The sequence below is a fragment of the Phoxinus phoxinus genome (assembly GCF_949152265.1).
Source record: "Phoxinus phoxinus genome assembly, chromosome: 1".
NCBI lineage: Eukaryota > Metazoa > Chordata > Actinopteri > Cypriniformes > Leuciscidae > Phoxinus > Phoxinus phoxinus.
The window spans coordinates 28923094-28949979 of NC_136876.1; the positions used below are offsets into that span (position 1 = coordinate 28923094).

Consider the following 26886-nt stretch of genomic DNA (forward strand, 5'->3'; position numbering starts at 1 on the left):
ATTGGTTGCATTTCTCCCTCCTGAAACCTAATTGGCCAGTACGTTAATGCTACACATTTTTAATTGGCCAAGATTTTAGCGTCTAGCCGAGGGGCGGGACATGTTTTACTATGCAAGATTCTGATTGGCTCATCGACTGACCGGGAACACGCTCGCAGCGAATGATAGGTCTGAACCGTGAAGCGCAGCGGTGAAACTCGGGCGCCGTCCGGCGTGGAAATGTCACACACACATCGGTGTTTTAGAAACAACGCCTAAAGGAGATGTTTTCACAGGACGTTTGTCCTCAAACGATTTTAGGTTAGTGTGCAGTTTATTTACATTTGATTTTAAAGTACGAGCTGGTAAAATACTATTTTAATGCACTGTGTGTGATTGGTTTATGCGTAACGTTAGATAGCAGCATAGCTCAGTTAGCCGCAATATACGTCGACGACGTACATAAAAAAACACACCAGTGTCTGAAAACTAACATGTCTAATAAAGCCGCTGCTGAGCAACATAACTCATGACCGTAACCAATGAGGAATTAATATAGTTGAATCTTTTGTGTTTTGAGATTTTTATGTGGGAATCAGTTTGACTGCGGTTATTGTATAGTATTCTGCTGAAGTGAATGTCTCCGATATGATTATGAAACTGCTGTTATTTTATCTTTTCTCGGCAACGTTGCAATAGCTGCTAGTGCTGAATGTCGAGTCGTTTAGCCGCACAGAATATTAGGCTAACGTTACACAATGAGAACATTTTATAGTTGTGTCAAATAATATTTCTAAATCCATACAAACTGTGTCTCCGAACAAATATTGGGGGACCAAATTGTACCGAACGGCGAACGCAGCAGAGACTCATAATAAGCTCCCCATTATGATGTGTAACGTTAGTTTGCAATTATGTATTTAATTTTTATGAAAATGTCGCGCAAGCATTAGTAAACACGTTTACCCGACAACAGAACTGTTTAATCAAATACAGACAATATATTCTCACCGTACACATCATCAGTATGCGATAACTAACTAAGGAGTTTCTGCTTTTATCTTCATTATATCTTTAATTTTTAAGTGGATGCCAATAGGGCTTGGGCGTCGTGACGTCATACTTGGCGTGGCGGCCATGTTGATGGCCTCGCGAATGTAAACATAACGTTACAGCAAGTGGAACGAGTAGAAGAAGCAGAGATGGAAGAAAGAAAAAAGATGTTAAAATCCCAAAAAGTATGCGGAATTTACCGTGATACACTAAATAAGGAAGCCAGGGACCGGTATGTGGACAAAATCGGTACTATTAACGGTTTGGATCCATATGAAATTGGAAAAAAAGAGTGGAGCACCGACAACGACTTGCTGCCGCCGGTTTGCATAACCGATATCTTCGGCTACCTAGTTTGTTTTGTACAAATTTTAACACTCATCTTTCTGTTGCTATCCCTCTGCGGACAAAAAAAAAATGTACTACAAAACTGTAACGTTATTAAAATACGGGATATTTTACAGGAAAATACTAAAACGGGAAGACAGCGGGAAAAAAGCTCAAATAACGTTACGTGTTTATACTTTTGAAACACATAGTTAAAAGTAGCAGCTACATGTGTGAACGGTTGTTACTAAACTAACATTAGCAGTTAGGTGAAGCACAGCTTACCTTTGTCCGGATTAACGTTACTGTGTTCCCACTGTTTTGCCGGCTTTATGATCTGCAGCTCCTGAACCCACCCATTGGTGAACTGTAAGTTACATGCGACTCCAATCATTTGTAGCTTCGGAACTGTTCTGAGGTGTAGGCGCTCACAAAACAAACTATTTTAGCCGAAGATATCGGTTATGCAAACCGGCGGCAGCAAGTCGTTGTCGGTGCTCCACTCTTTTTTTCCAATTTCATATGGATCCAAACCGTTAATAGTACCGATTTTGTCCACATACCGGTCCCTGGCTTCCTTATTTAGTGTATCACGGTAAATTCCGCATACTTTTTGGGATTTTAACATCTTTTTTCTTTCTTCCATCTCTGCTTCTTCTACTCGTTCCACTTGCTGTAACGTTATGTTTACATTCGCGAGGCCATCAACATGGCCGCCACGCCAAGTATGACGTCACGACGCCCAAGCCCTATAGCTCTTCTTTTTATTGTATTGTTGTTACGCGCGTGTTGTGTTTTTGTTCTTTTACACATTACTGTGATGCAAATGAGAAATGTGACCCTGGCAACAAGTTTTTTTTTTTTTTTTTTTCAGTTAGCATTTTGGTTAACTATAATAACCCTAGTTACCATAATTATGCGTTGTTTGCAAAAGTTTTGATCTTATTGTGATTTGTTTAAGCTTTACGGATTACAATGAAAGATACATGTGTACACCACACACAGTGTGTACTTAAAGAAATAGTTTAAAAGTGTGTTATAATTACCCACCCTCATATTGTTCCAAATCTGTATGACTTTCATAAATTAAGAATTTTTTTAATCTGTAATCAAAATTGCTATGACATCTTTTCTCTGATGATGTGTTTACTGGCATGAGGGCTGGGCAACCTGTCACTCACATGACATCACAGCAATACATTTTTTCTTGTTTGAGAAGCTGTTTCACGTATATGTTGCAATAGAGAGTAACAGACTTTTGCAACTTCCTTTTCATGCTGACTTTGAAAAGGTTTGAAAATGTTATACTATATATTCATAATTTTTTTGTATCCTTTTGTTCATCCTTAGCGAATTCTAATGACCATAAATTGTGTTTATGTATTGAATGAGTGCTTAATAATAACTTGGTAAAAGCATCAGTGTAAACTAAAATAGGAGTGAAACTAGCTAACCAACCAGTGACATGCTTGTTCCACAGTTGTGATGATTTGGGAATAAGGTTGGCAAACAGAAAAAGTGGACTGCACCACGGGACCGGAAAAGAGACTCAAAGATGAGGCTCAGTCATCACAACCTCAACACTTGAGCTCATCCCCATGCGAGAGACGAAAACAGCATGGTAACGTCATGTTTGTCATCCTTCAACCTTCACATTTCTCCTTTTTCATTGCAATGTAATTAGCTGGTAGCTTCTTCCTGATGACTTCCAAACATAAGTCACAACTTAATGAGTTCACACAAGCTGATAGAAGTAATAGAGATCTAGTCAAGAATAGGTTGCTCACAGCATACAGTTTACAAAACCATCCGACCCGAGGCATTACTCATCATACTCATGCTTTGTTACTGTTGTAAGAGTCACTATGGTGTCAAGGAGGGAAGACCGACACAATGGAACTGACAGTGGCACACCTTTGTGAGCCATTCAGAGAAAAACAAAACAAAATGGAAGAAAAGTGTAGATAGTGAGGTGTGAAGCCAAAAGGGTCATTGTTTAGGTTTTGCACTAATGAGCCATTTAGTTCTGCCACTGTCGACGCACTGGTTCTTCAGTTTTGCTTGTTCTCTACATGGTTATCTGCTTGTCATTTATGTTGTCTATGTCTAAGAACCTGTAGCAACTAAATTAGTTTAAAATTACGCATAAGTAAACCCAGATATGAGCAATGTAAGTTTAGTAATCTAAATTCACATTTAATTAAAGTCAGTTTATTGTCAGATGGTATTGGGTGTTGTTTTTGTTCATATTGTGTGCAACATTCTCATGGTGTCGGAAGCAAAACTCACGTTCATTTCCCCCATACTGATCAACCATGAACTCAGAGATGTATGCTTTTGTTTTTCTTCCAACTTTATTTGAAGAAAAATGTTTAACAGTTAAATTCTTGGTGAATAACTACATTTCCTATAGCAGCAACTCCGCTCCAGTGACGCTCTGCATGTCATGTGATTGATCGGTTACTGTAAGACAGTAGCTTTACAGTGTGTTTTATTCTTAATTTCTTTGTCTTTTTTATTTTAACCTACTTTTATTTTTTTTTTGTTTTTAGACAAGCAACGGAGTTGAAGCTGAGATGGAGGAGCAATATACAGAGTGAGTGTTACTGGGTCAGAAGGACAATACGGATCTGTAACCCTTAAGGCCATTGCACACTGAGTCCGAAATTCGCATCCGAAATTTTCGCACGTTAAAAAATAAATACGACCTCACGTTATGTCAATCACGCTTGCACACTGCCTCCGAAACTTTCGTCCGTCATAAAAAAAATCAAAACGGGTTCGATTTTATGCGTTTTTCGCATCCGTAACAAGCAGTTTGAATGGTGCTTTGACAATTCAGAGCCACCGAATCACGAATACGAAAAAACGCATACGAAAATTTCGGACTCAGTGTGCAATGGCCTTTAGCCAGCAAACATGTTTTAAATATGTCTTTTGTCTCTTTATTTTAGAGATGAAAGCCACAAACCGGTATCACCCTGTGTGATCTCACAGTTAGGAGATGGCTGCCCTGCAAAGGAGCAAAGCCATGACCGGAAACCAATGGAGAGGAATTCCCCAGAGAGCCCTTCACCAATAAAACGATGGGAGATAGGTCCGCTTCTACAGTCATTCAAATCCAAGATGGCTAGCTTCACTGAGATCGTCATGAGCCCTGTTCGGCTTTTTAAGCCCAGTGACTCTCTGTCCTCAATCGTACATCCTGAACAGCATGAACCATTAATAACGGAGTCAAATGGTGAAAATTCAACCCGGACAGAGGAGGGCGAGACAGATGATGATAAATGTAAAAATGGATTGTTTCCAAAAAGGCCTTCTTCTGAAAAACTGCAGTGCCACACTGCTCCAAAACGCCACAGAGTTGCGCAGAGACTGAATTTTTGTACAATTTCAGCAAGTAACAACCACAAACCAGTATTAAATCATATTCAAATGCACAATGAGGTTGCACCAAATGAAGAAAATCAGATAGTCTGTCCTTCAAGCCAGTCACAACAAGCCGTCCTTCAGGATGTGACTCATGTTGCCAGTCCTTGTAAAGCATGGAGTCCTTTCTTCAGGACTAGACCAAATCTGTCCACCGACAAACCTTTGAATTCTGCAAGTGCCATGCATGTGTCTAGTCAAGCAAATGTTCAAGCGGATGCCATTGTTGTTCTGCATCGGCTGTCAGGTAAGAGTCAGACCCCTAGCAGTGACACAGCCTGTGGACCTAGTCGTAAGTCCTGCTTTTTAGAAGAGGGATCAATCTTGTTGAACCCAGAGTCAAACAGCAGCACAAACAAAATTAGCTTAAACAAGCCTAATCCTGAAGCCTCCTTTTTTAGCACTTCCTCTAATTTTGACTTGATAGAAAAAGACACAAGCACAGGTGGATCGTTTGGCAACAAAGAATCCTATACACAGGTGGCCACCAGGAAAAGCCCTAGAAAGATACATCTGTCATGGACGGCTGAGCCCACCTCCAGTGAATTGGCCACTTTTGTGACAGGATCAAAGCCTTTGGATGTGGGGATAAAGGAATCACAGTCTGGAAACATTATGGAGCGGACACACCACTCAGCTAAAGTATCAGACCCTCCAATGAGCACTACTGTCGGGGAAGTGAGGGCAAAGAGAAGCAGAGAAGCTCCTCGGACAAAGAAAGACTTGCAGGCAAGGAGGAAATGTGACGTGCCGAACGCTAAAGAGGGAAGACGTGTGAGGAATAAAAAGTTCAAAGACAATGGCATCACTCTGGAAATAAACCAGGTGGATGAAACCTTTATTCAGGTTAGGAAAAAGAAGAAAGGGGTTTCTGAGACGCACACGCACCTAGACTCCGATGTACCCATCTGTAGTAGTAATCCAGCAGATGTTGAGATGCGAAATTCAGTAGAGACCTCAGAAGAAATGGGACAGGACAAGGCGACGAGAAGTCGGTTGAGAAAAAATTTAAAACGTAGGACATTACTGACCCCTAGCAATGAAGGTGATGCCACTGATGCAACATCCTCTCAAAACTGCACACAAAATGTCTCAATTAACAAGAGTGTGCACAGCTGTGTAATAAATATCATGAATGGTCAATCAGAATCTCCAGGATTTCTGCACCCTACACAGCCACAAGAGCCTGAGCAGACCATTGAAGCTCGAAAAACAAGACGGCATCTTAAAGGTTCAGGTGATGCTTTGCAGAAGAGAAACCTTCGTCCACCCAAGCATAAGTTTGAGGACTACATGGTGACTTCAGTGGTTGATCCAGCAGGACCGAATAAACCTTCAAAAATAACACTAGTGCACCGCCAACAGTCTATTACGGTGTCTGAGGAGCAGGTGACATCTCCTTCTGGTCTTGCATCAAGAGAAGAAATAAAGGAACGTTTGTCACCGGATTCAACAGATCCAGTGCATTTAGAAAGAAAACCAAGCACACCCATGAAGATTGTAAACCGACCAAGAAGAAAAGATGTTTCCGTTGCAAAAAGAAAAGGAGGCAAGGAGGAAGCAGAAGCCGTTCCAGAAGTGTCGTTGTCAGGTAGCGGCTCCAACCGCCTCCTGCGCAGCTACTCCTGCCCTGAAATCCCGTCCCTAGTATCCAGTGACTGTCATTTACCCCGGTCCCACACGCATGACAACAGCACTACCTCACCCAGCAGAAAGAGCTCACCCACTCTACTTCCCATCCACTATCACTCTCCGTCCAAGCGCACTCGCCGACACACTGTCTGCAGTGTGGAGATTGAGCGAGAAATTGCCCCTTTGTGTCTTCGTAAAGAGGTGTACCCTGCTAGTCGGGGTGGCCCTTTGTGCCCCTCTTCCCCTTATTCTCCTTCCATCTCTCTCACAGCCCTTGCCTCGTGTTTTTTGTCCAGTCCTTTAGCGTTCTTGTGTAAAAGCTCAAGCCAAGGGCGTAGTCATGCTAGTGATGCCAGCACTGGCAGCATTTCAGCTGCCTCCAGTTTTGTTGCATCATCATCATCGCCCTCCTTCAGTTCCCCCTTTACCACCCACACTTCCTGTCATGCTTTAACCGGCCTCTCCTCTGTTGTCACTCCCAGCCCTGAGACACCTTCTGCCTCTGTGTCATCACTCTGCAGGTAATTTATCAGATTCCCATCCACCCTATCCGAGTATACTCGCTTTTTATTACCCAATATTATGCATGTACATTATTATATAATGTAGCATGTTGATGATTTGTGGTGCTCCGATCATATTCAAAGTGCTATTGGCCGATAATTGCTTCTTATGACTTAATCAGTGATCTCTCAATTTGTCGATCTCATGCTGACGTCGCAAAAAGACACGTGCCTGCTTTGAGAGGAATACGTATATATACTCCACTCTGTTCTGTACTTTTCTAGAAAAGTACACCATTTGGGAAACTATAAGGGAAAATTAGCCTCCCAAAAACCACAGTAAAATAAGCAGACATTCAATTCAATTCAAATTTATTTGTATAGCGCTTTTCACAATACATATCGTTTCAAAGCAGCTTTACAGAAAATGCATTTCAGAAATGTACATACAAAAATACAGTTAGTTAATCATGTATAAATTTAGGGCATAACATATCGCCGGCGTTGGGTCGTCTCTTCACAGGCGTCGAGTCGTCTCTTCACAGGCGTTGGGGCATCTGAAGTCTCCATGAGAGGCTGGATACATAACTGGAGCCGACGAACTCTAATTGAGTTATCTCGGGACAGGCGCCCCGAGATAACAACAAAAAAGGCAGATGGAAAATAATTAGCGTAGCTGCTGTTCATAATATGAATGCATTTGATCTGATTTAACTGTAGTATAAAAGGTATGAGATGCATTATGTGAATGCTTGGCTAAAGAGATGCGTCTTTAATCTAGTTTTAAACTGGGAGAGCGAGTCTGAGCCTCGGACAATATCAGGAAGGCTATTCCAGAGTTTAGGAGCTAGATGTGAAAACTCCCTCCCTCCTTTAGTGGACTTAGTTATCCTAGGTACGACCAGAAGCCTCGAATTTAGCGATCTTAAAGAGACATGGTAACACTGCACTAGAAAAACGTATATTATCAGCGTCCAACAAATTAAAATGTCCGAAAATGTAAATAATTGTTAATAAAAAAACAGAATATTGCATATTTAGATGATATAATAAATTGGTGAATAAAATACATCTAATGAAATGACAATAAATATGAATAATTAACAAATCCCTGGGTTATACATCAATCTGGCATTAAACATTTTAGGTTCTTTTTCTTCAAAAGCCTATTTTTGTATAAGCCTCTCTTTTAAAAATATTTACAATTCCGTTCAAAAGTTTAAAATCAATGTTTCTTGGTTTTTGAAAGAAGTCTTTCATGCTCACCAAGGCTTCATTTATTTATCAAAAATACAATAAGAAAGGTACAATTGTGAAATATTATTAAAATAACTGTTTTCTATTTTAATATATTATAAAATGTAATGTATTGCTCTGATATAAAAGGTTAAAAAAAAGTATAAAGTAAAAGTACAAAATATATATTTAACAATCTAAAAGTGATTACTGTCACTTTTGATCAATTTAATGCATCATTGCTGAATTTAGTAATGTAGTAGTGTTCTATAAATAATGCTGCATGGTAAAAAGAAGGCTTCAAATAAGACCCCATGATCAATGATCGGTATCGGCCAGTATTGCTTCCAGTGATCGGCCCCAAAAACCTGATCGGAGCACCATTATTGATGATCTCAGACATTTTCCCCTTAAGAAGCAAGACCTTTAAAAGAATGCATATCAGTAGTGAAAATCCAACTTTTTCTTCCCTCAAAGTTCTTTGGAGGGAGACCATGGAGTGCTTCAGATGGAGTGTGAGGAGGCAATAAATGAAGAAGAGAGATCCAACTTTGACCTTAAACTCTCTGCAGCCATCTCAGAGGAGAAAGCATTATCAGATTCTGAAATCAAGGTGAGTTTTCTCTTAACTTTGGTTTGTGGTTTAAAAATGTATCATTATTCTTAATCCTTTCTTCACTTTCTGTGTGAACAGACAGACATAAAGGATGGTCAAGGAGGAAAGGTGTCCTCTATTCGTATCCGTAAAAAGATTCCAAAGCCCCAGAATAATCTCACTCCTATGGGCCTTCCTAAGGTCATCAGGTGTGTATGCATAGAGATTCGAGAAGGTCATGGACTTGGTCATATTTATCTTTTCTCTTTCTTCCTTGCTGAAGCTAATGTGTGTTTACATTTACCTCATCACAGCAAAGATGCATTTCTTTTTGTGTTTTACAGAATAAAGAAGAAGGATTTTAGCTTGGAGGAAATCTATACCAACAAAAACTTCAGCAAACCTCCTGATGGGTAAGACATTTAAATTTTTTACCTTTAGTCATTTAGCAGACGCTTTTATCCAAAGCGACTTACACATTTTCCAAATGTGTTTTATTTTCTGGGTACGGTACCCAGAATTGAGCTTAATAACCCATTTATCGACTTAATAATAGGTTCTCAAAGTTTTCTGACCAGGCACCACATCTGATCAAATCAGACCATCCAAATACCACCTGTATTTATCAATAATTGCACAGAACTCTTTGGCTGCAACATTAAGAACATTAACACTAGGACAGCAGTGCAATTGACCCTTCGCAGGGAGCTTGATTGACAGGTGATCTGACCAATCATACTTCGCCATCCGCAATTTTGTCGGACAAAGTGGTCAGGAGAGTTAGTAGATTAACATGGGATAATTTGAACTTGAAAAACAGAGTGTACTGACACCTTTCCGCGGTTAAAACAACATTCCTTCTTATGTTCATTCATGATGTTTATTTGATGCTATAAATGAACTAGAAGGAAGAGATGATCGGTTCACAAGCAGCATTAACTGAGGCTCTACAGCGATCTGACAGACACATTAAGGTGCCACAAAATGGTATTTATTGTTTCAATTTCTTTAAAAAAATTACCAAATTTTGAAAGGTGAGACTTTGTTTAATATCAAAAGTAACCGAAAAGTAACCTGGTCTGTCCTGTACTGTCATCGTGTTGTCAGTTTCGTCTCTGCTCGTCAGAACATGGTGTGGCATGAGAGCGGTGTAGCTTGTCGGGCATAGCGAGAGTAACTATTAAAGGGGGCGGGTCTTTGCGAACGGTCAATTACAGTGTGTATTGCAAGAGTCCATTTCAAAACCATGAAAACTAGATATGTTCTCTTACAGTGGGGAGAACAAGTATTTGATACACTGCTGATTTTGCAGGTTTTCACCAATATCCCTCAATTTTTTATTTTTTATTTACCTGCAAGTAATTTGACCATTAATCAACATCAGATAACCAAGAACATGTGAATGTGTTGTTAAATTGAATTGAATAACCTCAGTGGTTATTTCAAGTAAATATTTTAAATTGAAGGAGTTCAGCTGTCAAAGACAGCTTGCAGTTACACTTTGAGATTTTATTCTTTCCCTTTTAACATCTGGTCAATGAAGCTACTATTGCAAACTTTTTCAGACGTTTGGAAACCATATTTGAGGTGCCTCTTAACCGGCGAGATGGCTCTCAGGCTGTCGTGGGACAAAAAAAGGTGAAGCGCTTTTTCGAGTTCCCTGAACTGGGTGTTACCAGGAAGCCCAAGAAGCCTCTGGTGGGTGTAATGGCGGGGGGTGCAGCCCAGAGGAAGACAGGAGGGAACTCTGGGATCTCTAGAACCAGACGAGGTGTCGGGGGCTCTTCCAAAGTGGAGGATGGCCTCACCTTGCAGGAACTGGAGTCACTCCTTTGCTCTAAGCTTGAGGAGCTGGACACCTGGATGGCACTTCAGCAGATAGCGGGCTGAAGCAGAGGTCTTGTTTGATCTGTACCAAACAATGAGCTTTGCGTTTAGAAATTTACTGTAAATTCATTAAAGCAACAAATAGATTCGCAAAGGTAAAATCTGTTTTTGATCACTAGTGTACTGTATAGATCTTACAAATACATCACATTCTTTATATATTTTGCTAGGTATTTTGTAAATTGGTCTGATAAACAAGAAACACCCTTAAAGGAGTTACTGTGCTTTGTTTTGTCCTTTTGTAAATGTTCAAAGGAAGAGCACTTGTTTACATTAATCTGTGGTATATATATATATAATAATTCCTGTTTGGCACATCTCTGTATCAAAAAAGTGTTTTAAAGTAAGAGTCGCCAGATTACTCATAAAAAAAATCCTCTCTCCGTATCTTCCCCATTTAAAACATTTAAACTTCATTGGTTCAGTTGAATGCCTTATTAATACACTCTCAGTATGGCCTGTGTGTGTTTTGTTATAAAGGAGACATCACAAAGGCTTTTATAAAGTTGTAGCGGCAGCATTGAATAGAGTGAGTTACCAGCAGGACAAAAGTTTGCATTGTTCAGTTTTAAATTATGCTTTTTGCTTCTCATAGAAGCATAAAGGATTTAAAGGGTTCAATGCATTCTGTGCTTTTACTCAGGTACTCTGAATATGGTCCATTCACTTTAATTTACTCTTTTGTTCCTCTTTGATGTAGTTACTTATAATACTGCTTATGGTGTTTTAACATGTTGAATGGTTTGTGTGTAAAATTGTTTGATATGTATAGATGTCTGGGTTCTGTATTTCTAACAGAATACAATTGAGCTGTGTTTTGTATATTAGTGCCAGCCCCTCCCCCTCCCCCAAGTTGTTTCGTATAGAACAGGTGTATTTTGACTGTTACACATTTTATTACAAATCCTGTAAGACATGCAATGTACAAAACATCAAAAGCACAACATATTGAAATGACTTATTTACAAGAACAGAAAGTTGTAACCATCTCAACATTTGACTGCCATGCTCTCTGTGAGTCTTGTGAGTGTTTAATTTCAAATTTTCATTAAGACCCTAAATAAAAACAGCTTGTTGAAATGTAAAAGTAGTTTTGGTCAGGATAGTGTGAGTGTGTGTGTGTGTGGGGGGGGCTCCATCTGCTGCATGTAACAAATTCCTGAAAGTTTCTGAACCGCATTCAAAAATTGCATTGGTTTAATACTAAAAGCATACATATTTAAAATGTTTAGCAAAGGTTGATCTGTTGAATTCGGTTTTAAATACCAGGTAGCAAGTTTTGGACTTTTGATCCAGACTAATGGCAAGCACCATTCTAAACCCACAATAAATGTAAATAATGACCAGTTTCTTGTTATCAGGTAAAATTTTTGGACTGTCTAGATGCACAGTCCAATGTGAACTATAAAACTCTGTTTCTACACTCTTTACAGTTCATGTATCTGTAGAAAAGCTTCTGCGGTGTCAGTCTATGAAGGTTACAATAAAGGACAGAAATACAATCAGTAATGGAAAGATGAGAATTAAAACCACCCAGGCCACAATGGACACAGTTCCCCATCTACAAGCTTTTTTGGAGTATTTCTGACCATCTTCATTTCTTTTTCTTGTCTCTCGAGCCTAGAAAAATGTAAGAAAGAAGGTGTCAGATTTCCAGGTATTTTTCAGATTCTTGGGTTATATTTCATCACTGACTACAGTTCTCAAGTGTCATGGTTTTTGTTTTTGGCTCCACTTTGCCAACAGTATCTATGCCTTTGGCAACAGATTTCAACCAAGCGTTTTTTTTACAGAAACTTAATGAAATAGGATTGTCTTAAGAAATTACTTAAGAAATGGGTGGGTTACTAAATGTAGTTATAAGTTACATTTTGCATAGAGATTAGTGATGCTTAGTACAATGTTAGTGCAACAACGGTACATCAATGACATTTCAATAATACTGTATTATTTATTACCTTGACAGAGTACATAAGGGACATAATTCCAAAGCAGGAAATGCCACATATGATACTGCATATGGCTAATTTCCGGTGGTCTCTGTCCTTCCAGATGTCGCGTAGACCATGATTGGTGACGTTGTGCGGGTCAGCTTTCGGCTCAGGCTTTTTAAGTAAAGTTTCAACCTTCACTTCTTCTAGTTCGTTCGCACTCATCTCTGTTTGGAGTAAGGAATTACAAAGTATAAATGTAGGGAAGTCAGCATGGAAGTAATGGCACATTACTGTATTTCGATGATTTTGTAGTATCCTCTAATATACACAGTGTAGTGCAAAAGTTCTGTTAAAAGCTTACATGGGAATTCATGAGACGAGCAGTGATTTAAAACAAGATGAACTGGTTCTTTTTGCTTTCAGTTTTTAATAAAGGACGATTTAAAAAGTATATATATATCCAGATGCCTATTTATAAAAGTCAGATAACCAGAGTGAGAGGAAGAATAAATGTATATTAGAAGAATTTAACAGGGATTTTTCAACATCCTATCAAAGCATTTACGTGTTTAATATCTCTTATTGTTGTCCTTTGGCTTGAAAAACAGGTATGGACAGAGATAGTCGTATGACAGAAACTGGCATTGTATGATAGTATTGTAAGATAGTGATGACAGATATCACTGCTATGTGGAGCCTAACAAGCATTATTTGGCAATCACTGTTGTTTAATATTTTGATGCCATTTCTTTAACACTCTCAACGTTTCTGAATGACCAAATGCATGGACTGAATGGCCATGAATCTAAAATCTTAGCAATGTAAAATCTGCATCCAGAAAAATTTTAATCTTTGAAGAAAGCAGCAAATGAAAAGCATGAAACAGTTCCTGAAACTAAAGCTCCCAGTACTTACAGACTTGCCTAGGCTTGATCTTGAGGGAAGAAGGGTCTAAGATTCCTCAGGTCGACCAGGGATCCGAAGGTATTTAATAACCAACTCCGGTGCTTTGAAAAAATATGTCTGTGACTAATGCTTTTCTAATTATTCTTTCAGTTTCTGAAGAAGTTCTAGAGTCCTGTGACAAAACTGTCACATGTCGTTGTCACAACTTGATTCCAGATGACTTCCCATCCAAACTTCCTCTTATTTTCAGTTATACGTGTGAAATATTTAGCAGCTTCTTTAGCTCCAGTTCAGACGTCTGAGGCAGGCAGAGTGTGAGAGATACGCTTTGAACCTAGTACAACAGAATAAAACACCACACCTCCTTTTTTTTTTTCAATGTACCCTCCCACTTTGTCTTATTCACTCCCACACAGCTTGAAATACTACTTCCCCTCACATTCTTAAAGTCTTACGTTTATCGGTCTGTTTACCACACCTTGTTTCCCCTGTGAATCATGAGTAGCTCCTGCAGACTTTGTAACAGAGAAGCTCTGACTTCATGACACACTGTTACTCATTCTCTCTCTCACCGTTTCTTTCTCTTTCTTTTTACACAGCCTCACAAGATTCAAGTTCCTGACATGTAAGCTGAGTCAACTTCCATGTATTACTTCATATCTCCTAATTGTATAAATGGACAGCTGAATGATATACAGCCTGTCATGTTTCATGGTCATTCTTTGACAGATAAAGTAATGTTTCTAAACTTCTTCCTTTTGCAAAAACATCAGGCATGTTGTTTTTTAATAGACAGGTCCTGAGAGTTAGATTTTAAGTCTGCATATTTCAGATGCCATGTTCAAGACATGCAGGTATATCACTCGATGCATCAACCCATTCCATGTATGTATATGAAGACATTATTCAAATATGAAGATACTAATCTTACTTTAGGTTTTTTCTCCCTATAGAATCTAGAAAAAGCCTTTCTCAACCTTACTGACTCTATTGTCCATTCAATGATCCTATGACTTTTCCAGCTGTTTGTGATTTACTTAAAGACTTGTGTACAAATATTTTTACCTGATAAAACATAGAGCTTGGCATATCTAGAAACATGTACACTAACGTTCAAAAAATTTATATTTTTGAATGTTTTTAAAAGAAGTCTCTTATGCTCACCAAGGCTGCTATTTCATGATGTTAGAATGATTTCTGAAGGATCATGTGACACTGAAGACTGGAGTAATGATGCTGAAAATTCAGCTTTGCATCACAAGAATAAATTACATTTTAAAATATATTCAAATAGAAAAAATAAATTGTAATAATATCCAAAATATTAATGTTTTTGCTGTATTTTGGATCAAACAAATGCGGCCTTGCTGAGCATAAGAGACTTCTTTTAAAAACATAAAAAAATCTTACAGATTTAAAACTTTTGAACAGTAATGTATATTCAAAAATGCTCAATGGAATTGTAAGATTTTATTAATTTACATGTCAAGTCACATATCCTGGGTGTTCAGTAGAATCCTGGTTGAGGGAATTAAAATAATAAAACATATCCAACCCCATCTTGGGGTCCACTTAGAGGTTTACTGGTGAACCACTGTTTGAAAACTGTTTGCAGTAATAAATAGTAAAATTGGCACTTAATTTGAAATATCCAAAACAGATTATCTGATGCTTCAATATTTTTCAGTGCAAGTATATGTCAATGCTGGCCTGACCTGTAATGGTCTCTAGCACACAATATTTTTCAGTGCAAGTATATGTCAACGCTGGCCTGACCTGTAATGGTCTCTAGCACACACTATTTTTTAAGTGCAAGTATATGTCAATGCTGGCCTGACCTGTAATGGTCTCTAGCACACACTATTTTTTAAGTGCAAGTATATGTCAATGCTGGCCTGACCTGTAATGGTCTCTAGCACACACTATTTTTTAAGTGCAAGTATATGTCAATGCTGGCCTGACCTGTAATGGTCTCTAGCACACACTATTTTTTAAGTGCAAGTATAGGTCAATGCTGGCCTGACCTGTAATGGTCTCTAGCACACACTATTTTTTAAGTGCAAGTATATGTCAATGCTGGCCTGACCTGTAATGGTCTCTAGCACACACTATTTTTCAGTGCAAGTATAGGTCAATGCTGGCCTGACCTGTAATGGTCTCTAGCACACACTATTTTTTAAGTGCAAGTATATGTCAATGCTGGCCTGACCTGTAATGGTCTCTAGCACACACTATTTTTTAAGTGCAAGTATATGTCAATGCTGGCCTGACCTGTAATGGTCTCTAGCACACACTATTTTTTAAGTGCAAGTATATGTCAATGCTGGCCTGACCTGTAATGGTCTCTAGCACACACTATTTTTTAAGTGCAAGTATATGTCAATGCTGGCCTGACCTGTAATGGTCTCTAGCACACACTATTTTTTAAGTGCAAGTATATGTCAATGCTGGCCTGACCTGTAATGGTCTCTAGCACACACTATTTTTTAAGTGCAAGTATATGTCAATGCTGGCCTGACCTGTAATGGTCGCACACGCACACACACACACACACACACACACACACACACACACACACACACACACACACACACACACACACACACACACACACACACACACACACACACACACACACACACACACACACACACACACACACACACACACACACACACACACACACACACACACACACACACACACACACACACACACACACACACACACACACACACACACACACACACACACACACACACACACACACACACACACACACACACACACACACACACACACACACACACACACACACACACACACACACACACACACACACACACACACACACACACACACACACACACAGCTGAGGTCAGACAGCTTAAAAACAAATGCTGCTTATTTTCTCCCTCTTGTTTCCCTTGTTAAAGAAAGAGAAATGAAAATGAAAAAAATGCAATCTACAGCTGCACACATTTACACAGAACAATACATTTTAATATACAAATAAAATAAAATATATTGTGTATGATGACATAACCACACAAATTTGGAAATTAAGTGAACAAAACTACTACAGCATTTACAGGCAGTCATTGGGAGAAAATCTTCTCTCTTTTTGGTCTTTCTTGCGCCTAGGCCTACGTAAGATTCCACGAGCCAATCAGAAACCGCGGCATGCTCGTGACGTGGCGATAAACTCCAAACACGGAAGAACGATACATGGTGAGGTGGGCGATTCTAAGAAATTACAACTGAATCGCAAGGAGAACATTCTTGTAATTGTAATTTTAGTCCTTAGCATTTTAAACTGCTCTGCGTGCCAACACATAGAAAGCACCATTGTATTCAACCATATAACTTGTTAAATGATGTGCATGAGCTGCAATGTGCGAGACTGTGGTTACAGCTGAGTGAAAATTCAAAGTAAAAGCCTTTTGTTTTTTTTATTTCACTTAGTAGCTCGATTGTTTCTAAATAGACTCGTGCTAACTGATGTGCAGATGGCAGAGATGGAGGACTGTGAAGGAGTGATTGCGACAGAGCGTTATGGCTCACAGGAGTCTTGGAAATACCTGTTGAAGGATAGGAGGATGAAGAGACAGAAGGAAGAAATGGACGGCAGACTTGCGGGAAATTCAATCTCTGGCGTGTTTAAAGTGCGTGACTCGTTCAGAAAAGCATGAAAGTCTTTCAGAACCTATATAAAAAAAACTCTTGAGTCGTCACTAACTGATCTATCCTCTCCTAGAGTGTTTTCCTGCCACAGGGATATCCTGAGAGTGTCAGTGAGGATTACTTACAGTATCAACTCTGGGACACTGTGCAGGTACATGTCACATGGATCTGACACTCGTATGTCTTTTTTTCCCCATTAGACAAACATCTAATCATACAATCATTGTTCAGTGTCAATCCTTAAAGAGTCCCTGTGGTGAAAATCAAGTATTTAATGTTGTTTATATGTCTATGTGGTGTTTTAATATGCTTTAAGACAAACCATGTGCAAAGTCTTAAGTTAACACCACTGCTGAGTATTTTATCCTTAAAATTGCAGTGAAAAAAAGATGTGGTTTAAAATCGTCAGTGTTTCTTATGTCACAAACTACCTTGTAACCAATCCTGTCACGACTCACGAGGGGGGTGATTTTTGCTTATCATTAACTGCTGCGGAGCAGTGAAGTCTCAAGAGAAGCCAGGTTATACAGGCATATTTTTCTGTTGATATGAACAATAAGGTATATTGACCAAATGTAGCGAATTAATTACCAATATGATGTTTATTATGATGTTATGATGAAGTATACTCCTTTCTCCACTGACGTTCTGAGTTGTTCAAAGCGTTTGTAAGGATGCTGATGTTTTGAAGGCAGCGGTCTGACTCTGAGATGGTGAACGGGAACATGGTTTGTGTAAAATTAGCAACACATTATTAGCTGTTTGATAACGTAGTCAAGCAAAAGGCTAAAGCATATTAATTACCATTATGTGTTCAACGTTGTAGAGAGCAATACATAAAACACATTACCATTCTGATACATTGAAGTATACAGACAAGACTGTATAATTCACTCTTCTGCTTCTTCTGAATCAGTTTCTGGTTCAAACATATATCGCTGAATGAAACCTGTATTTCCACTTGCCATTGTGCAGCATTTACTAGTCAACCAAGTGGATCAGATATTCTGAGCTGCTATAAGTGAGTGGAGGCGGGGCCAATTTGCATATTCATAGATCCACATATACTAAATGAAGCAAGGGTGTAGAGTTACATTCAAGCTACTTGAAGGCATGACTAAAAAACATTCTCAGGAAGAAAAAAAAACTTTTTAAATGTGTATTTTTGGTGAACAAAGATCAGTTTCAAGGGATACAATTATTGATTACAGGGGGACTTTAACATTGGCATGCACATAAAAAATCCCTCAGAAATTGTATTTATTGCACATTTGGACGCAAATAATACATATCCATATTTCTACTTTCAAATAATGCTTTTATTTTAAAATTTAACCAGTTTAGATTCCATTTAAAATAACATTTAAATCAGGGGTCACCAAACTCTGTCCTGGAGGGCCGCTGTCCTGCATAGTTTAGCTCCAACCAGCTCTAAACTCTGCAGGACAGCGGCCCTCCAGGACCGAGTTTGGTGACCCCTGATTTAAAGGATTGCAACATTTACCTTGATGTAGCCGTCTCACAGCATGCTACTCTAATGATGCCACTTGACATAAATGTTTATATAAAATATATTCACACACACTAGCATCATAGTACTGTCTTTTGTTTTCCAAGGCATTTTCCAGCTCTCTGTCTGGTACACTTGCTACTCAGGCATCACTGAGGGGCGTTGGGGTTGGAAATCAAGAAGCAACGGTTGCAGCCGCTACAATAACATGGCTGCTTAGGGGTATGTACATGAAGTACTGATGTTTATTTCTCAAATGCTTACTTTTCTGACCATTTTCTCTCTCATTGTTCAGATGGAACAGGGATGCTGGGAAGAATACTTTTTGCCTGGCTCAAAGGGTAATATTTTGCCAGACATTTCATATTGTGAAAATGTTTTGGTTTATAGTATTTAATTGTTACCCTGTGTTTCAGGAACAAGTTAGATTCTGAAGCCAAAAAATGGAGGTACAATTTACTAGGGACTTTTAAAGTTTTAGTTTGAATAACCATTTTATTGTAATACTTTTTTTAAACGTTTTCAACATCATAAATGTCTCTTCAGGCTCTTCGCTGACATTCTTAATGACGTGGCAATGTTCATGGAGATTGCAGCCCCTCATTTCCCTCCTTTTTTTATTCTAATCGTCTGCATTGCTGGAATATTTAAGGTAAAATATTAACAGCGTCTTACTCTAAATGTTGAAGGAACACTCCAGTTCTTTTGGAAATAGACTCATTTTTCATCTCCCCTAGAGGTAAACAAATGAGTTTTTAACATTTTTGAATCCATTCAGCCGATCTCCGGTTCTGGCAGTCAAACTTTTAGCATAGATTATTGAATCGGATTAGACCATTAGCATTTTTCTTGATTATTACGCAGGAATGAGAGTATAGTTCCTTGCCATATAGGCCTAGAAACTCACAACTTTTAATTTTACGTCGGTCTTAGAACACGATGTAACTACAGAAGAGTCAAGGTTTAAATAGGAAAAATATCAAAACATTTTTATTTTTTTTTTTTGAAAAATGCTAATGGTCTAATCCGATTCGATAAGCTATGCTAAAGGTCCGACTGCCAGAACCGGAGATCGGCTGAATGGATTCAAAAATGGTAAAAACTCATTTGTTTAAAGGTACAATATGTAAGATTTTTGCATTAAAATATCCCAAAATCACAAGGCCAGTGTTAGATATTTTGTTAAGTTGATTACTTACAATATCCCAAATGTTTCCAACTATTTTTAAATTGTGAGAAAATCGCGATTTTAACCGAGGAAACGGGGCGTGTGAGCAGTGGTGAGCTGGGTATCGCCAGTCAATGGGTCATATCCGCGTTTCCCTCGGTTTCCGCTCGTACTGCGTGGAGTCCTGGACAAATACGGTAACAACAAATGCAAAAACGTTAGCTTGTTTCGTGCAGTCGTTATGGAACACAATTATTCTTTACCGATTGCAGTTGCTTCTGTCGACAAAGACAAGTCCCATAAACGTACGGGTCCATTTGATATATTCCAAATATAGCATTCGGTAATAGTTGTTTATGTAAGGAAAGTATTATTGCTTTAGGTTTGTGTTTAGTTTATTGACATTGTTTATCACGTCTGGCGTTTATGGCCATGTAAATAAATACAGCATGTGTTATACATAAAGGTTAATCAGTCTTTTGGCAAATGATGTGGGTATGTTCGAATGTACTTTTACAACAATTGTTTAGAACACGTAAAACTGAGTTATCACAACAATGAATTCGACAAATACAGTAACATGATAACCAATTTAGTATTAAACCTTACTTTTATTGCAGTTAATTAATTTTAATGAAATAAAAGCATGTCATTAAACGCAACATTTATAAAAATAGAACTTTACCTCATCCATGAACATGATTTTTCGATTCCCGTCTGACTGATATACATCCACGGTGGTTGAAAACGACAGTTCCCATCATTCCACACTCCCTCACATCATCATCAAGCTACGCCATTGTTGTTGTTTGGAATGTAGCTCCCTGTAGCGGCAGAAAATCTTGCGTATTGTACCTTTACACGGAAATAGGCTCATTTTCCAACCCCTAGAGTTAGTGTTCCTTTAACATGACTGTGCTTAAATCATCGTTTGATAATGAATATCTAGGGTTATTCTTCTATTCGTGTTATTCCAGTCCATTGTGGGAGTTGCTGGTGGAGCAACAAGAGCTGCATTAACTGTCCATCAAGCTCGCAGAAACAACATGGCTGATATCTCTGCTAAAGATGGGAGTCAGGTTATTACTCAATTTCTCTCATTTGCTAAATAACTTTTTGCTAAAATCTTTTTCTTGATTTTCCCAGCAAATTTCCCTCTTAGTGTGGGCAATTGATGTCATTATGTGTGTCAGTGGTGTCATGTATCAGTGTATCATTTCTCTGCCTTTCTTTCCTGATAAGGAAACCCTGGTGAACCTGGCAGGACTGCTATTGAGCCTGGTGCTCATCCCACTTGTAACAGATAACCCATTGTGAGTAATACCCTGATATGTAAGCCACGCTGTAAATGAAGTGTGTGTGTGCCAGATACTGTACTGATTTGCGCTCTTTCATGCAGGTTGACATTCATCCTGTTCTTCCTGTTCACTGTTCTCCACCTGTTTGCCAATTACAAAGCTGTTCGTTCGGTTGTTATGGAAACCCTTAACGAGGCTCGCTTGTCCATAGTCCTCCATCGGTTCCTGCTGAATGGTCAAGTGCTCAGTCCAGTGGAGGCCAATCAGAGGGAGCCTGTGTTCTTGTGTATGGCCTTAAAACCTAATCACCTTTTCTTGTCCATTTAAGGATTAAACTGATTTGGGTCAATCATTACAAAATGAATCAACAAAATGCTCTCTCTTTTTGCAGCACTTGGAAGGACAGTTCCCATCAAGATGGGTGTGAGGCTTGGAGACATTGTTCAAGAGTGCGTTAATCTGCTTTTAAACCCAGTTTTATATTCATTCACTGAATTGTAAAATAAAGAATATATATTTTATTGTTGTGAAAACACTAGTGGTTGTAAATTATGTCTTTATGACTTAAAGTCCAGGAGAACTGCAGCTGGCGTTGAAGAACAACAGCAAACCGTATCTCATTGGAATCAAAAATGGTACAAAAAAACTCCCCAATTCTGCTATACAAGTAGAGGTAGACATAATAACATGGTCTAAAATTATATTAGTCAATTTATGCTTAACTGTTACTCAGGCAAAACAATGACAGATTAATGGGATGTGTTTTTCTTGCCAGCTAGCGTCTGTGTTTGTCTGGGAAGTGATGCGTCTGTGCATGATGAAATAATGGCAGCATGTCAGGCCTTGTGTCTCCGTAATGTGCTGCACAATGATTCCTCTCTGGGTGAGGGACTCAAACAGCTCACGGACACTAAGGGTGAGCACTTGTTCAATCATGATCTGTTTCTGAATAGCGCTTGCTGATGGTACCCTCTTTTCTGACACTGGGTTTTATTTTCCAGACCCATGGGAGTTAGTATCGCAGAGTCATAAGATGATTGATCACATTTTCTACACATTTCTAAAAGGTAAAGAGTAATGCATGTTGTAACAAAAAAAAAGAAACGTTTTATTTGCATTCAGACACACAACGTTATGGGAAATGTCTTTTGAAATTCGTAATCGTCTGTTCTGCTTCTCTCTGTCAGAACTGGATCAAGCGAAGTGGCGGACAGACCGGACACTATTGGACTGGAACGAGTGGCGTGTGGAATGGAGGAAAAAGAGAAACTGAAGCAAATTGTTATAAAAGAAATGGGTGATGTTTTTTATTTCCACTGAAATTCACTTTGAAACATCTGTTAGTGTTTAATTACTTGCCAGAGCTCAGCTGCAGAAAAGAAAGATTATATCAGTGTCTTAGATATCATACTGTAAAAATAAAAACAATGAGAACAACAGGGTTGCAGCAGCGATCATGTATTCCTTAATGGTCAACAACGAGGCCTCACCAACCCATTGGGGGAAAACAAAACCACGTAAGAAATTTCTAACTGTTATTGTAAAGAAAAAAAACCCTACAAGTTTACACTTCTGTTTTTTTGTTTTTCTTTGAAAGTAATACTTTTATTCATCAAAGATGCATTAAACTGTTCAAATATGACAGTAAAGACTTCTATTTCAAATAAATGCTGTTTTTTTTCTGTTCATCAAAGAATCCTGAAAACATTTATCACAGTCCACAAAAATTTAGTTTTCAACATTGAAGACAATAATACATGTTTATTGAGCAGCAAATCATCATATTATCATCCTCTCTTAAGGATCATGTGACACTGAAGACTGGAGTAATGATGCTGAAAATTCAGCTTTACCATTACAGGAATAAATCACATTTTTAAATATATTCAAATAGAACATAATTATTTTAATAATTATTACAATCAGAATTGTAATAATATTTGCACAATAATAGTTTTTACTTTGTTTTGATCAAATAAATACTTGGTGAGAATAAGACACTTCTTTCAAATATTAAAAAAATTCAAGAACAAGAATCCAGTGTTCCGCACTTTAAACGTTTTGAGTTTTACCACATATCTATTGTCCCTTGTTGTTTTTTATCATTATAAATGTATCATATTTAGCCACTGATAATGATTTGGGATTTATTTCAAATCAGTCTGATGCAAACAGTTGGCAATGCACCATATTAATGAAGTAAAATAATTTAAAGCAGGGGGGAAATCAATCACATAATGAAATAAATGTTTTTCTCCAAAACACGTTGGCCACAATTATTGGCACCCCTAGAATTTTAATGAGTAAAATATCTCTAAAGTATATTCCCATTCATATTTACCTTTTTTTAGCACACCAGGGTGACTAGGAACATGAAATTGTCCAGCCATGACTTTTAAATATGAGGAAACACAAAGGCCAAATTCCCTTAATCATCCATCACAATGAGTAAAACCAAAGAATATAGTTCTGATGTGCATCAAAAGATTGTTGAGCATCACAAAATAGAAAGTGGCTGTAAGAAAATAGCTAACGCATTGAAAATCCCCATTTTGACCATCAGGGCAATAATTAAGAAGTTCCAATCAACTAAAGATGTTACGAATCTGCCAGGATCTGCCAAGAGGGCGTGTGTCTATATTGTCTTAATGCACGGTGAGGAGGAAAGTTTGAGTGGTCAAAGACTCAAAGGATCACAGATGGAGAATACTTGAGTCTTGGCGTCAGGAAGCCGAAAAAAAGAAAAAAAATCAAAAAGCACCACAGTTGTTTGTGAGGGTTTCAAGAAAAATACTCCTCGCTCATCCAAAAACAAACTCCAGCATATTCAGTTCTCAGATACGACTGGAACTGCAATGGTCTAAAAAAAAAGAGAGGTTTTTGGCAGCAAACACAATAGATGTGTTTGGTGCTAACAGGGATAAAAAGTACCCCATGCCTACGGTTAAATACTGCTGGATCTTTAATGTTTTGGGCCTATTTGTCTGCTGTAGGTCCTGGACATCTTGTTCAGATACATGGCATCATGGATTCTAACAAATACCAACAGATACAAAATATAATCCAGACAGCCTCTGCTAGAATGCTTATAATGGGTCGTGGTTGGATCTTCCATCAGGACAACTATCACCAACATTCCCCAACTTGTGAATCTGAAGGATCTGGAGAGATTGTGTATGGAGGAATGGTCTCTGATCTCTTGTCTCCAAACTCATCAGGCATTATAGGAGAAGACTAAAAGTATTTAATAAAAGTGTACCAATAATTATGGCCAACATGTTTTGGAGAAAAGCATTTATTTCATAATGTGATTTACCCCCCACTTTCAAATATTTTTCTTCAATGAAAGGTTGTATTTTTGTGAAAATTGTGCATATCCTTTTTCCAAAATATCAAAAGGATAAACAATGCAGATTTATTTTTTACAGCAATCTTTGATTATATTTACCAGGGGTGCAAATAATTCTGACCACAACTGTATAAATGCCCTTATCACACTGCAGCCAGCAAATGTACATGCTGTGATTGTAAAGCTCACAGCGCTGCTCCATAATGAACCTTCCTCAAGTGTCTTTTGAGATTCTCTGTTCGGTTGAATCGCCGTCCACAGAGAGAACAGTTAAATGGCCTTTCTCCTGTATGAATGCGCTCATGCTTTTTCAGATCAGCTAAACGACTGAACCTGAACTTACAGCACTTGCAAACAAACGGTCTCTCATTTGAATGGCATACAAAGTGAGCTCCGAGGCTGGAGGGCGTCGCGAACGTCTTACCGCACACGTGGCAGCTGTGCAGAATCTCCCTGCTCTCACTCATGCAGGGGGCACTGTGAACATCCCCTGTGTGGACCGTATTCTCTACCCGTGACCTAAGAATGTGTTTAGAAGAAGAATTTAGTAATTTACAAGGTTGGTTATAGTGGACAATGCTGTCGGGAAAGGTGGAGACAGGCTGCTGGTTGTGTTCATTTGCTAGAGGAGCATCATGCATGGGAACAACAGGAGCTTGTGTTGTCGCATTGTCTGTCTCCTCCGTGACAGAACATTCCGGAAGCTCTGATTTAGATTCCACCTTGATTTTGTTTGAGCCCAATGGGGTCTCAGTGTTGCTGGTTGCTGGAGTCTCTCTGCTGCCAGATGAAGGGTTGGGGATTCTTCTCAGAGGGCTACTCTTAACCCTGGAGAGGGGTCTTTGATTCGTCAAAGAATAGTCACAGGTCCCTTGTAGAAAATTATGTTGGTTGTCTACAGTAATATCACCTAAAACTAGCTTTATATGAACAGGATTGTAACTCAGAATCTCCTCACTCACTACTGAATCTCCACGATGAACGAGATCTTCCTGCACATGATCCTCCCCTAAATGAGGCTCATCTCTGTGAAAAGAGACTTTCAGGACTTTATCTAAAACATAAAAGAGATTGAATGAGGATTTTTATATGAATGTAAATAAGTTAATTCAGCAACGATAAGCTCTTCATAACCTCACCTGAAGCCCCAGCCATCCTCTCCTGGAGTTCTTTTAACTTCTGCTGGAGGTTCTGATTCTCCAGGCGTGTTCTGGCAGACTCCCTCTGATACTCTAACATAGCCTGACCCATGAGCTGCAACACCTCCTGTACAGCAGCAGTGAGGAGCTCAGCTACATGTGTGGCGAGGAGATCCATCTGTGACATTTTGTCAGGACCTGCTCAGAGAGAAAACAAGCTAAAGGGATCGTTCTCCCAAAAACCCACCCTCATGTCATTCCAAACATGTATGAATGTCTTTTGTGGAACATAAAAGAAGATATGCTGACAAGTGTCCCTGGTTTTTTTGTCCATGATTGTACAAAACTGTTTGGTGACCAACATTATTAAATTATTTTCATGTTTGGGTGAACTATCCCTTTTTAATGAATCAAGTTTGTTTACAGGTCTGCCTCTAAACCATAACAATTAAGTTAATATAATGGAATGGCAACTATGTTACATACAAATTTGGTACATAATTAGTATAACATTTGTATATAATTAATACATCAAAATTAAAATGACACAATAACACAACGTTACCTTTCTGTTCTCAAGAGCAATGACAGACTATAACTGAAGCTTCAGACTGTCAGCGAGCTTAATCGTGAATTAACGTCCGAAAACAAGAGGTCTTTCATGATATTTATATCTTCACACTATGTCGTTTTTCTTTATTTCTACAGCGTAGAGACTGACTGTGATAACAATGACGTTTCTAGTGTCCGTGTTGTGAAAACGCTGGTTGGTGGCAGCATACTACTTCCTTTACTACAAGCGCGCGCGGACTGTTTCCTGTGTGTGTTGCCAAATATTTGATATACCCGTTAACTTAACGTTACCCGTTTACTGTTTCTATGGCTACAACCAATGAACTGTTTCAACATGTTTCTCTCGCAAATGAAGGCAAGATTTTTTGTTGTTGTTGTTGTTTATTGCTTTGTTTAAACAATAAAACGATACAACATACATTTTAGAGCCAGGGGAGCAAAGAAAACAAATAATAATAATAATAATAAATCACAAAAATACAAGACCTTTGTATCAATCAAAGATTTTGAAGACACAAATGAACAGTCTTAATAGCTTTTCCATTAGTACTAGATTGAATAGTAGTAGCATTACAAAGTAACATTACATTTCGAATTCTTTAAGAAATACTGAGGAAAAGGGGCTTTTTGTTAGAAAACTTACACTTGTGTATGTGAAATTGACTAATAAAATTAACAGATTAA

At 38.5% G+C, this 26886-nt stretch overlaps 3 protein-coding genes and 1 long non-coding RNA gene across 15 annotated transcripts; 2 read left to right on the top strand and 2 right to left on the bottom strand.

Moving 5' to 3' along the window:
* The first annotated feature begins 134 nt into the window (after window positions 1-134).
* Window positions 135-11724, top strand: prr14 (proline rich 14). The gene is made up of 8 exons (XM_079597132.1): window positions 135-300; window positions 2840-2980; window positions 3912-3955; window positions 4314-6941; window positions 8637-8772; window positions 8854-8963; window positions 9099-9167; window positions 10320-11724. Exons 2-8 carry the CDS (start codon window positions 2978-2980, stop codon window positions 10642-10644), a joined length of 3315 nt encoding a protein of 1104 aa, XP_079453258.1. The 5' UTR covers window positions 135-300; window positions 2840-2977; the 3' UTR covers window positions 10645-11724.
* On the bottom strand, window positions 11707-14146 carry LOC306990921. Its single transcript, XR_013795977.1, has 3 exons — window positions 13491-14146; window positions 12600-12799; window positions 11707-12261 (listed from the first exon to the last, which is right to left on the bottom strand). It is a non-coding gene; the product is annotated as an uncharacterized lncRNA (long non-coding RNA).
* Window positions 13981-22792, top strand: rusf1 (RUS family member 1; the record flags this gene model as incomplete). Of its 12 annotated transcripts, XM_079597251.1 has the most annotated exons (16): window positions 13981-14106; window positions 16626-16712; window positions 16991-17146; window positions 17239-17316; window positions 18783-18897; window positions 18971-19016; window positions 19092-19124; window positions 19222-19327; window positions 20821-20922; window positions 21086-21156; window positions 21243-21427; window positions 21533-21590; window positions 21712-21776; window positions 21917-22057; window positions 22143-22208; window positions 22329-22792. In XM_079597251.1, 15 exons carry the CDS (start codon window positions 16710-16712, stop codon window positions 22412-22414), a joined length of 1311 nt encoding a protein of 436 aa, XP_079453377.1. In that variant the 3' UTR covers window positions 22415-22792. The 12 variants fall into 12 exon arrangements, 8 of the variants coding, with proteins under 8 accessions (XP_079453377.1, XP_079453376.1, XP_079453380.1 ...); XM_079597250.1 differs by lacking the exon at window positions 13981-14106 and having other exon boundaries at window positions 16582-16712; XM_079597254.1 differs by lacking the exon at window positions 13981-14106 and having other exon boundaries at window positions 16642-16712; window positions 16969-17146.
* Window positions 22426-26445, bottom strand: LOC306990847 (uncharacterized protein). Its single transcript, XM_079598145.1, has 3 exons — window positions 26195-26445; window positions 25630-25827; window positions 22426-25544 (listed from the first exon to the last, which is right to left on the bottom strand). Exons 2-3 carry the CDS (start codon window positions 25814-25816, stop codon window positions 24676-24678), a joined length of 1056 nt encoding a protein of 351 aa, XP_079454271.1. The 5' UTR covers window positions 25817-25827; window positions 26195-26445; the 3' UTR covers window positions 22426-24675.
* Window positions 26446-26886: the final 441 nt, after the last annotated feature.

What these genes read in the sequence shown, in the direction of transcription:
- prr14 (XM_079597132.1), top strand. An exon ending in GGCCTTCCTAAGGTCATCAG is followed by an intron (nt 8,964 to 9,098) that starts GTGTGTATGCAT and finishes TGTGTTTTACAG; the next exon opens with AATAAAGAAGAAGGATTTTA. An exon ending in TTCAGCAAACCTCCTGATGG is followed by an intron (nt 9,168 to 10,319) that starts GTAAGACATTTA and finishes AAACTTTTTCAG; the next exon opens with ACGTTTGGAAACCATATTTG.
- LOC306990847 (XM_079598145.1), bottom strand. Translation starts at nt 25,816, where the DNA reads ATGTCACAGATGGATCTCCTCGCCACACATGTAGCTGAGCTCCTCACT. An exon ending in GAGGATGGCTGGGGCTTCAG is followed by an intron (nt 25,545 to 25,629) that starts GTGAGGTTATGA and finishes TTTATGTTTTAG; the next exon opens with ATAAAGTCCTGAAAGTCTCT.